The sequence below is a fragment of the Mastigoproctus giganteus genome, chromosome 12 (genome assembly GCF_048544385.1).
Source record: "Mastigoproctus giganteus isolate SK-2022 chromosome 12, ASM4854438v1, whole genome shotgun sequence".
NCBI lineage: Eukaryota > Metazoa > Arthropoda > Arachnida > Uropygi > Thelyphonidae > Mastigoproctus > Mastigoproctus giganteus.
This window is the reverse complement of record NC_143586.1, coordinates 108969928-108982712: the sequence shown is the minus strand read 5'-3', so window position 1 is coordinate 108982712 and position 12785 is coordinate 108969928. Positions and strand designations below refer to the sequence as shown.

Here is a 12785-nt window from a genome sequence, read left to right as displayed (position 1 = left end):
ATGAAATAAGTCCTCGGCCATATTTAAATTTGAGACATATATATATATAAATACAAATACTGCATAGGTTTTTATATTTATATTGTTTATTTATATTATCGCTTTATACATTAAAAAAAAAAAAAAAAAAAGTTTTCCTCCTGGCGATATTAAGCCAATGGCAGAAGAGGGATGTGGGTGACACGGTGCAAGTGGGTGGGGCAATTACATCACTACAAATGCACAGGTAAATAATTACATAAGTGATTTCCTGATTAGATTTCGATCAGTGCATTATAATGTTAGTATATTAGTACAATTACGAGAGGGGTGTAGAAGTTTTGACTTACTCCATCATACCTCTACATTTTACTTTGGACAAAATAGGAAATAAATGGCGTTGACGTAAAAATTTATGTGAAGTGGTTGCTCAGTTGAATAGCATCTCGCTGCAAGATGTCGAGAGGTTTCATTTGAAATTATTGTTATGCAAAGCGAAATGTCTAAAGTGTTTTAAAGATGTGAGAACTGTGAATGGAATAGTGTATGGAAGCTTTTGAGAAGCCACTCGAGCGGCAGGTCTAAGCAAATTGGTCAATTATGTGAAGGAAACTTTCTGAAGCGGCTTCAGTAATGATGCTGAGCAGGTTAAGACATTTCTTTCTATATTTGATATTGGCGGAGGGGTTGGCAAGCAAAGTAAGCAGGGGGCGAAGCACCCCTAGTATTATGTCATATTATATTGTATTGTTTTATTCATCCATACATATTTTTCCGTCATCCGTAAAAACTATTATTATTAGAAATTTTTATCACTACTTTAGAAAATGTTTACACTGAAAATGAGGCCTCCGGCCATGGCCGGCTTGGCCATAGCATTAATGCAACCCTGTCCCCAAGCAGTGGAGGCTTTTCATTGATTCATGCAAGGTCAGTTTGAAAGCAGTTTTACACCATAATGGAAATAAGTATTCATCTATACTATTCACCCATGCAGTTCACATGGAGGAAATATACGAGAACCTACAGGTTCTTTCGCAAAATATATACTATCAAGAATACAAATGTAATATCTGGGCCGACCTAAAAGTGGTAGCTTTGCTGACTTGTGGGGTGGGGTGGGGGTAGATTTGGACTTGTTGCATTATAGCCGTAGCTGCTCGTTCACCAAAAAAACAAAACAAAACTAAACTAAAAAACGTTGCTGACTGGGATGCTAGGTGGATACACTAAATACTGCTGCTTTTTATGCGAGTAGGACAGCTGAGCAAAGGATTGCCACTACAGGGTAAAAAAAATGGCCAGACCATTCAGAAACCACACCAGGCCAGAAAAATGTAGCACATCCTCCTTTGGTGGATAAGTCAAAAATCTATTTATCTCCATTGCACATCAAGCTAGGTTTGATAGAATATATATATATATATTTGTGAAGGCAATGGACAAAAAAACAGGAGAAGGATTTTCCATTTTGAGGCTGAACTTTCCTTGCATCAATGAGCCAAGATAAAAGGGAATTTTTGTAGGTCCTCAAATCAAACTATTTCAGGATGAAGAATTCACTAAAAAAATTAAATGCTACAGAAATAAGAGCCTGTATGGCATTCAAAAATGTCTGCCGGAACTTTTTAGGCAACGAGAAATCACAGAATTACAGCAAAATTGTGGATGAACTAATTTTAGCATAAAGAGAGTTTGTATGCAGCATATCGTTAAATTTATTTCCTACAGTCTCATTTAGATATTTTTTCCTGAAAACTTGGGAGCAGTCACTGATGAACATGATGAAAGGTTTCAAGATATTTCTCAAATGGAAAAAAGATTCCAACTGCAACATCCAATTATAAAAGGCAAAAAACAACAAAATAGGTGTTTTGTTATCAGATAAACTTTTTTTAAAATAAAATAAGGTTTATAGACCCATTGTTCAATATTTAGTACTGTATGTAACATTTTCTTAAACTATATATGAAATCTTTTTTTAGTAGAAAAACTTAGTTTTTGACTTTAATCACTTCTCCCTTAAAATTGGTGGATGTTGCAGTAGTAAGCTTTTGGTTGCCATATGTGAACTCAGTAATGTCAAATCTACAAGAATCACCCTGAATTTTAACAGGGAGCAAAAAAAAATGTGTTATTTTGTTCTTTTTTTTTTTTTTTTTTTTTTTTCCAACCAATGTTATCAGTTAAAGTGCTGGAGGAACACCCCTTTCTCTCCAGCATCTCCTCGAATCCATGCTGTGACGTATTCAGGCTATGTTACATGTGGAAGGTAACACTATCAGGTACTAGGTAGGTGTTCTGCAAAACATTTAATAATTCTCAGTATATAATCCTTTGTAGAATTATGGAAATTAATTATTTTTGCAAATTCAGATGATGTGTTTGCAAGTCTTGCTTTTCAGTGCACCGATGTTAAACTGTGTGTGTGTGTGTGTGTGTGTGTGTGTGTGTGTGTGTGTGTGTGTGTGTGTGTGTGTGTGTGCTCGCGCACACACACACACACACACATCAGTAAGCTATAAGTGTTTGGATAAGCTATAATATTACCAGTCAATTTCCTGGCTAGATTTAATTTTATCAGCCTTAAATACTATAAAACCAATTAGTAATAGCCATACAGTGTAAGGAAGTCTCTGCCTTCCTTGCACTATTAAAAGATATAAGACCCAAAGAGATAAAACCGAATAAGAAGTTTTCCAAGGTACCATAGGCTTAGAACTTCTTATAATAAGAAGAATTTATAAGCATTATAAATTCAGCTTTCAACATACCTTAAAAGGTTACGATTACAATAAGACACAGCAACAATCCACTAAGTAATTCCGAACCATCAGAACTTAACGGTAAATACTTTACGTGGTCAGCAATATCCAATTATGGATACCAATGAAAACAATTGCAATATGTAACTTCCATTATCTCAAAATGTTTACACTAAAAAGGTTTTAGGGCTGAAAGCCTCAGACAGAAAATTCACTAATCAAACAGAATAGTGCATAATATCATTCGGGTTCATATCAAATCACCGAAGTAGGTGAAATGACATCGTTTTTGATGCATCTCATATTGTGAATACCTTCACAATGAGTTGCCCTAATATTGCACTACCTCCAATAAGCAATGCTTCACCAGAGAGAAGACTGTTATTTATTCTTGGCAGATACCACCACCACCACCATCTTGTGCCCTTGCTAATGCCTGGCATCTGCCAGGCATTAGCAAGGGCACATGATGCAAGAAAGCAAGCGTATATAGCAAAAAAAAACACAGATCATTTGCATATCACCTATCAACTCGCTCCAAATGTTTGTTCAGTTCTGCCTTGAATCTGTTTAAGCTATCAACTTCCACAACGACAGGTGGAAGTTTGTTCCAGCAATCAACCACCTGCTGGCTAAAGGCAAACTTCTGCACATCTATCCTACAACTGTCTTTCCTCAATTTGAATTTATGCTCTCTCAGGCAATTCTTCTGAACAAAAGGAAGAATCCTATCAGAATTGAGCATGCTCAAACCATTCAAGACTTTATACACCTCAATCAGATCACCTCGCAGGTGCCTAGTCTCCAGACACTGCAGTTTGCAAAACTTAAGCCTTTCTTCGTAACAGCAACTCTTTGTTCCATTCACTAATCTTGTTGCCCTTCTCTGTACTCGTTCTATCAGCTCTACATCCTTTTTAAAATGAGACCTCCAGACCTGTATACAGTACTCAAGGTGTGGCCTGACGATTGCCTTATATAAGGGGATAATCACCTCCTTATCCCTGCTAGAAAAATTCCTGTGTATCATTGACAATGATATACAGGATGAGCTACAGTGATATACACCATGAGCTACTCTTGCAGACCACCTGCACTGCTCAGAAAATTTCATATCTGCTGCTCAATTACCCCAGGTCCTTTTCACTCTCTACCACTGTCAGTGTAGTACCACACAGTTGATGTTACTCTGGGGTTACTGCTTCCCATAGGCAGTACTTTACATTTGTCAATGTTAAACTTCAGTTGCCACCTCTCAGCCCATCTGCTCAACTTTTCTAGATCCTGTTGCAGCAGCGTACTGTCATTAATGTAATGAACAACCCTGCCGACCTTTGTATCGTCTGCAAACTTGGACATTAAGCCTGATATATCATCATTGATGAATACAGAAAACAATGGCCCCAACACAACCCTGGCGGACTCCACTAATAACATTAGTCCACAAAGAGCAGTGTCCATTGATTACCACTCTCTATCTTCTCCCACTGAACCATCCCTTTATCCATAGCAACAAGTTGCCTCCAGTGCCACACTGCTCCAATTTGTTCAGCAGTCTTCCATGTGCAACAGCATCAAAAGCTGTTCTAAGATCCAAATATATGATATCAAAATTATTCTTTGCATCCAGTTCCTTTGTGACTACATCATAGTATCCAATCAAATTGGTCAGACAAAACTTCCCCTTAACAAAACCATGCTGTGTCGAAGCTATAACTGAAGTCTTGTCTAGATGATCCTGCAGTGCTTCTTTAACCAGTGCCTCCATTAATTTCCCTGGAACAAATTACCTGTGTCTCCCCTTTATCCTCCTTTGTGAATTGGGGTCACATTTTCACATCTCCAGTCCATGGGTACTTCCCCTGAGTCCAAGGAAGCTCTCATAATTATGGCTAAGGGTTTGCTTACTTCCTTTGCTGCCTCCTTTAATATAACTGGATAGATTCCATCCATCCCAGGTGCCTTTCTTGTTTATCGTCAACAATTTCTCTTCCACTTTACTCTCAGTTATTACAAGATTATCTAGATTACTGGCAGAGTTTAATACACCTCTGCCATTCTCCTCCCTGAATAACTCCTCATGTGTGAATGTAGATGCAAAATATTCATTTAGTTTGTTAGCTACTTGAGCAGGATCATCAACAGTTGAACCATCAATATCAAACCATCAGTATCTAGTGGTATCCTTCACAACGAATTTCTTGATATTGAACTACTTTGAATAAGCAGCACTTCTTAAGTGGAGAAGACTAATGTTACTTATTCTCAGCAGATACCACCACCATCTGGGATTGGGGTTAATGGTATCTGCTGAGAATAAGTAACATTAGTCTTAACCACTGGCTGAATGCTACTTATTAAATGAATTCTGAAGTTGCTTATCTGAGGTAGTGCAGTATCAGGGCAACTTGTTGTGAAGAGACATTCACAATATGAGATGTAACAAAACTGATGGATGGCATGGACAGCGGAATTACTCAACAAGTACAGGTCACTGTTGAAAAAAAGCCGTGAAATAGGGTTGAATTTGAAAGTATCTGCAATTCTGCCCAGACACGATAGGAGGGAGTATATGATGAGAGCCTTGTCGATCAATTCGGCCCTGGAAAGATTGTGCAAGGCTCAAGGGGTAGAATTTTTTTTCAGCCTGGACTGTACTTGTTAACAGGACAGATTGCTTCTACAGGGATGGGATACACTTAAATAGAAAGGGTTCAAGAATATTTGCTGATGCTATCGAGGCAGTGTTAGGTGGGTCGGAAAACTGCTAGTTTGGGGGGATACAAAGACTAATAGTTTAACAGTAACCGGAGGCAGAGGTGAAGGTGATTCTTGCACAACTTCTATTAGAATAAGAAGCGACCTGGAGCGAGGGGTGTTGGGGGTTTCAGGGACGGATGGCAGTCATCATGGAATAGTTGGGTATATGGGATGTGTTAGGGTAACAAGGAATAGGCATAAGAGCATGTATGCTTGCATGTATACCAATGCTAGAAGTATAGTAAATAAATTTGATGAATTTGAAGTGTTGGTCAAGACATCAAAGGCGGATATTGTTGGGATAGCAGAGACGTGGTGTCACAAAGATATAAGGAATGCAGAACTGGAATTTGGGGAGTACAATGTGTACAGAAAGGATAGACAGGACAGAAAGGGAGGGGGTGTTATGCTGTTAATTAAGAAAAACATAAAATCAAAGGAAGTGCACCCAGTTAATATAGATGAACAGTGCTCTGTTGAGTCAGTTTGGTGTGAGATAAGCACTGCGAAAGGAAAAATAAGAGTAGGAGTGTGTTATAGGCCTAATGACTTGAATGAGTACAATGAACAATTGTACAGAGAAATAGAGTGGGCCAGTAAATCTGAATGTCTTATAATGGGGGATTTTAACTTCCCAGATATTGACTGGAACTTACACTCATACACTAGTCAGACTTTTGTGGAGTTATTGGATGATTGTTTTCTGCAGCAGCATGTTCGAGAGGCAACCAGAGAAAGTAACACTCTTGATCTGGTTATCAGCAGTGATCATTCGTGTATTAAGAATTTGCAGATAAAGGAACCACTAGGTGGCAGTGATCACAGTGTGCTGAAGTGGGATTTACTCAAAGAGGTAACTACCATTAGGGGTAAAGGGAAGGGTTATTGCTTCCGTAAAGGGGAGTACAGTGGTCTCAGACAGTTTTTAAATTCTGTACAGTGGGATCAACTGACGATGTTACAAACAGTAAATTCTAAGTGGGAAGCATTCAAGGAATTAATCGTGGAAGCTACTAGACTTTATATACCGATTAAGAAATATCGTTCAAGGTTTAGGCCTAAATGGTTATCAAATGAACTAATGAGACTCGTGACAGAGAAGAAAAATGCATGGGATGCATATAAATTATCAGGTGACGCAGAAGCCTGTGGCAGATAAGCTAGTCTGTAATCAGGTCACAAAGGAGGTTCGGCAGGCGAAGGCGGATTACGAGAAATCTTTGGCAAAAGATGCTAAGAAAAACAGCAAGGATTTCTTTACTTATATAAACTCTAAAAGGAAGGGGATGAATATGATTGGTCCACTTGACATCGATGGTTCGACTGTTGATGATCCTGCTCAGATAGCAAACAAACTGAATGAGTATTTTGCATCTACATTCACACGTGAGGAATTATTACAATTTGAAAATGGAAGAAGGTTATCAAATTGTAGCAGTGTGCTTAATGATTTTGTAATAACTGAGAGCAAAGTGGAGGAGAAATTGTTGAAGTTAAACATAAGAAAGGCACCTGGGGTGGATGGGATCTATCCAGTTATTTTAAAGGAGGCGGCAAAGCAACTAAGCAAACCCTTAGCCATAATTATGAGAGCATCCTTGGACTCAGGGGAGGTTCCCACGGACTGGAGATGTGCAAATGTGTCCCCAATTCACAAAGGTGGATCGAAGGGTGACACGAGTAATTACAGACCAGTTAGTTGAACTTCTGTTCCGGGTAAAATAATGGAGTCGCTGGTTAAAGATGCATTGCAGGATCATCTAGACAAGACTGCAGCAATAATTCAAACACAGCATGGGTTTGTTAAGGGAAAGTCTTGTCTGACAAATTTGATTGGTTATTATGATGTGGTCACAAAGGAACTGGATGCAAAAAATAATTTTGATATCATATACTTGGATTTCAGGAAAGCTTTTGACACTGTTGCGCATGGAAGACTACTGTACAAATTGGAGCAGAATGGTATTAAGGGTAAGTTGCTACAATGGATAAAAGGATGGTTAAGTGGGAGAAGACAGAGGGTGGTAATCAATGGGTGCTACTCTTCGTGGACTAATGTTATTAGTGGAGTCCCACAGGGTTCGGTGTTGGGTCCACTGTTGTTTTGTGTATTTATCAATGATATTGATGAAGGTATATCAGGCTTAATGTCGAAGTTTGCAGATGACACAAAGGTTGGCAGGGTTGTTAATGACAGTAATGGCAGTGTGCTACTGCAACAGGATCTAGATAATTTGGGCAGATGGGCTAAGAAGTGGCAACTGAAGTTCAACCTTGACAAATGCAAAGTACTGCATATGGGTAGAAGTAACCCCAGAGAAACATACGAACTGTGTGGTACTACACTTAAGGTGGTAGAAAATGAAAAAGACCTGGGAGTAATTGTGCAGTCAGATATGAAGTTTTCTGAGCAGTGCAGACAGGCTGCTAGGGCGGGTCATGGGGTTTTGTCAATGATATATAGGAATTTTGCTAGCAGGGAAAAGGAGGTGATTGTCCCTCTGTATAAGGCAATGGTCAGGCCACGCCTTGAGTACTGCATACAGGTCTGGAGGCCTCATTTTAGGAAGGATGTAGATTTGCTTGAGCGTGTACAGAGAAGAGCAACACGATTGTTGAGGGGAATGAAGGGATTCTCTTACCAAGAGAGGCTTAAGTTCTGCAAATTGCAGTGGCTGGAGACTAGGCACCTGCGCGGTGATCTGATTGAGGTCTATAAGGCCTTGAATGGGTTGAGCACGCTGAATTCTGATGGGATCCTTCCACTTCTTCAGATTACCAACCTACGGGGACATAAGTTCAAATTAAGAAAGGACAGATGTAGAATAGATGTGCGGAAATTTGCCTTTACCCAGTGGGTGGTTAATTGCTGGAACAAACTTCCATCTGTCGTTGTAGAAGTTGATAGGTTAAATAAATTTAAGGAGGAACTGGACAGGCATTTGGAGGGAATGGTGTGATTTTTTTTTTTTTTTTTTTTTTGGCTGATGCTGCATAAGCTCCTACACTTGCTTTCTTGCATCATGTGCCACTACTACTACTTATTTCACCTACTTCGGTGATTTACTGTTAACTAAAATGATGCTATGCACTAACTTGTTCAATTACCAAAATGCTTATATTGTTTTATATATTTTTAATATAAAATACAGAATTTCTACATTTAAAAAATGTATTAAGTGGGAAAACGTCATTATAATAATACACTGTATTCTTTATCACGTACTTATGTGGGAAAATAATACATTACAATATATACTGTAGCGTTGATAATGGGTATGAAACGAAACCTAGTACATGGGAAAACTTCTTATGCAGGAATTTCTTATCAGAGTTCTTATGTATAAATAAATAGTAGTAGTAAATTAAATTGTGTATTACTGATTATTTTTAAATTTATATGAATTAGGCCTAACTTTGCACTAAAACATATCAAAATTCACTTTAAAATGTATATTTTCGGATTTGTTCTGCCTGAATGCTGCTTAATGTTTTCTAGTTCCTAATCTCTAAAAGTTGTCAGATGCATAATATACAGTAAACCCTTGATATTTCAGATTTAATGGACCGGACAAATAATACAGTATTGTACATAATAATCTCGACCATATTATTTTTTTTTAGGTTATACAAAACTTAGTATTATTATTAATTAAAAATTAATAATAATTACCTGTTTCCATAATTGTTTTGATAATTACCTACTTTTATTTTTATAATCAGATTCAGGAAATTTGTTTTTATTCTTTCTGAAAACTTGTTCAAATAGCTTTTTTTCCACATTACAGATAAGAGCAGGCAGTGACTTGCGAGCTGAACATGATCCAGGATACTAAACTGCAGGTTTACCAACTCTCTTTGTTTAGGTCTCAGTCTACCTCAAGCTATCATGATGCAAGAAAGCAAGAGTATGAGCTTATGCAGCATCAGCCAAAAAAAAAAAAAAAAAAAAATTTTCACACAACCATTCCCTCTAAATGTTTGTCCAGTTACTCCTTAAATTTATTTAACCTATCAACTTCCCCAACTACAGATGTAAGTTTGTTCCAGCAATTAACCACCTGCTGGCTAAAGGCAAATTTCTGCACATCTATTCTGTATCTGTCTTTCCTCAATTTTAATTTATGCCCCCGTGGTTCGTAATCTGAGCAAGTAGAAGAATCCCATCGGAATTCAGCATGCTCAATCCATTCAAGGCCTTATACACCTCAATCAGATCACCAGGCAGGTGCCTTGTCTCCAGCCGCTACAATTTGCAGAACTTAAGCCTCTCTTGATAAGAGGATCCCTTCATTCCCCTCACCAATCTTGTTGTCCTTCTCTGTACACGCTCAAGCAAATCTACACACTTCCTAAAATGAGGCCTCCGGACCTGTACGCAGTACTCAAGGCATGGCCTTATACAGAGGGACAATCACCTCCTTTTACCTGCTAGCTAAGTTCCTGTATATCATTGACAAAACCCCCGTGATCTGCCCTGGCCGCCTGTCTGCATTGCTCAGAAAACTTCATATCTGACTGGACAAATACGCCCCAGTCTTTTTCATTTTCTACCACCTTAAGTGTAGTACCACACAGTTGGTACATTGCTCTGGGGTTACTTCTACCCATATGCAGTACTTTGCATTTGTCAATGTTAAACTTCAGTCGCCACTTCTCAGCCCATTGGTCGTCTCCGTAGCCAGGTGGGAAGGAGCAGCAGTGCGTAGCACATGCTTCTTGATTAGACCGGGGTTCCAGCCTGTCACCACCAAATACGGAGGATGTGGAAAGGTCAAGGGAATGACCACCGCATATTCCCGAAGCAATATGGCCTTAGTTGCTAATGCTCCTAAATAACAAAACCCAGACCCTCTCAGTCCATCTTCCCAAATTTTCTAGAGCCTGTTGCAGTAGCACTCTGCCATTACTGTCATTAACAAACCTGCAAACTTTGACACTAAGCCTGATATACCTTCATCAATATCATTGATAAATATACAAAACAACAGTGGACCCAACACCGAACCCTGTGGGACTCCACTAATAACATTAGTCCACGAAGAGCAGCGGCCATTGATTACCACCCTCTGTCTACTCCCACTCAACCATCCTTTTATCAATTGTAGCAACTTACCCGTAATACCATTCTGCTCCAATTTGTACAGTAGTCTTCCATGCGCAACAGTGTCAAAAGCTTTCCTGAAATCCAGGTATATGATATCAAAATTGTTTTTTGCATCCAGTTCCTTTGTAACCACATCATAATATCCAATCAAATTTGTCAGACACGACTTTCCCTTAACAAACCCATGCTGTGTCTGAATTATTGTTGCAGTCTTGTCTAGATGATCCTGCAATGCATCTTTAACCAGTGACTCCATTGTTTTACCCGGAACAGAAGTTAAACTAACTGGTCTGTAATTACTCGTGTCACCCTTCGATCCCCCTTTGTGAACTAGGGATACATTTGCATATCTCCAGTCCATGGGGTCCTCCCCTGAGTCCAAGGATGCTCTCATAATTTTGGCCAAGGGTTTGCTTACTTCCTTTGCCGCCTCCTTTAATATAACTGGATAGATCCCATCCACCCCAGGTGCCTTTCTTATGTTTAACTTCAACAATTTCTCCTCCACTTTGCTCTCAGTTATTACAAAATCATTAAGCACCCTGCTACAATTTGATAACCTTCTGGCATTTTCAATCCTTAATAACTTCTCGTTTGTGAATGTAGATGCAAAATACCCGTTCAGTTTGTTTGCCATCTGAGCAGCATCATAAACAGTCGAACCATCGATATCAAGTGGACTAATCAGATTCATCCCCTTCCTTTTAGAGTTTATATAACTAAAGAATTCCTTGCTGGTTTTCTTAGCATCCTTTGCCAAAGATTTCTCGTAATCTGCCTTTGCCTGCCCAACCTCCTTTGTGACTTGATTACAGACTAGCTTATATCTGCCATAGGCTTCTGTGTCGCCTGATAATTTATATGCATCTCATGCATTTTTTTTCTCTGCCACTAATCTCATTAGTTCGTTTGACATCCATTTATGCCTAAACCTTGAACAATATTTCTTAATAGGTATGAAACTTTTAGTAGTTTCCACAATTAATTCCTTGAATGCTTCCCACTGTTGGTAACATCATCAGAGTGTTTCTGCGATTTCTGAATTGTGACTTTGTTTATTAAATAATTTTGCAATCTTACAATTTAAAATGGCATTAAGTGATAGAGGAGTTAAAAGAGTGTGAACTTAAATGTGGCACTGAAATTAGATCTAATTGAGAAATTAGAACAAGGTGTCTCCGTAGCACATGTTTGTGAAATTTGTAGCGTAAAAAAAAAACAAACTGTTTTTGATATCTGTAAATCAAAGGCCAAATTGCAACATAATTTTATATTGTACTGTACTGTATAGTGTTTTGAAGCTTTTTTTTTTTTTTTTTTTTACATTAAGAACAAGAAAAAATTCCCCCCCCCCCTCCCAAGGTTACATTTGATTTAGCGGAATTTTGGCCTTAATGGACACCCCTCCTTCCCTATTAGTCTGTTAAATCTAGGGTTTACTGTATTTGAATTTAATGACAACACATTGTTTGAAATTTCTGCAACACATTGTTGCAGAAATTTGTTCTAGTCATACAGTATGTCAATTTGGAATATAAAAAATTATTTTTTATCCTAATTACATTTCTGCAGTAACTTTTATTTATTTTTTTGTCTATATTTTGTAGATATTAATGGAGATGGAAAGCTAGATCTAAGTGAAGTAGAAGCCATTTTAAGGCGGGAGGTATGTGAATTGGAATGCCAGCTGTATTATAGTGAGAGGAAAAACCAAATGTTTAGTTGTTAATTGACATTTACTTTCTTTAAAAGCAAATGATATATATTGTACAATTTAATAATTGTCATACTTATTTTTTTATTTATAAATATTTTTATTTATTTATACTAATATATTATATCTACTATATTGTAAATTCTAGACATTGTTATTCAAAAAAAGAAATTGAGGTGAATTGGTAGAGCACAGGTTCACCCTCAAAGGCAAATTCAATTGCTATATTTCTTTGACTTCTGAACAGTGAATAAATTCTGGAATGGTAAGATAAATAACAATGAATGAATGCAAAGAAACTATAATTTCAGGTTCATATAAATACACGAGTTTAGACAGTCCAGGAAACAAAGGTAAGTATCAGCTTTGTTTTTATCAACATTAAACACAGCTGAATGAAACATTGTACCACCCTGTCATGTAAGCCAATATATTGTTTCCACTCCTTGCATTAATAATT

At 37.9% G+C, this 12785-nt stretch overlaps 1 protein-coding gene across 1 annotated transcript in view; it reads left to right on the top strand.

The window, feature by feature from the left end:
• The window catches only part of LOC150077332 (uncharacterized), a 308602-nt gene that overhangs the window by 191532 nt on the left and 104285 nt on the right, over positions 1-12785 (top strand). The window contains exon 8 of the mRNA XM_090385859.1: positions 12219-12277. Within this exon, the coding sequence (XP_090241985.1) occupies positions 12219-12277 (59 nt within the window). The remainder of the gene's footprint in view (positions 1-12218; positions 12278-12785) is intronic.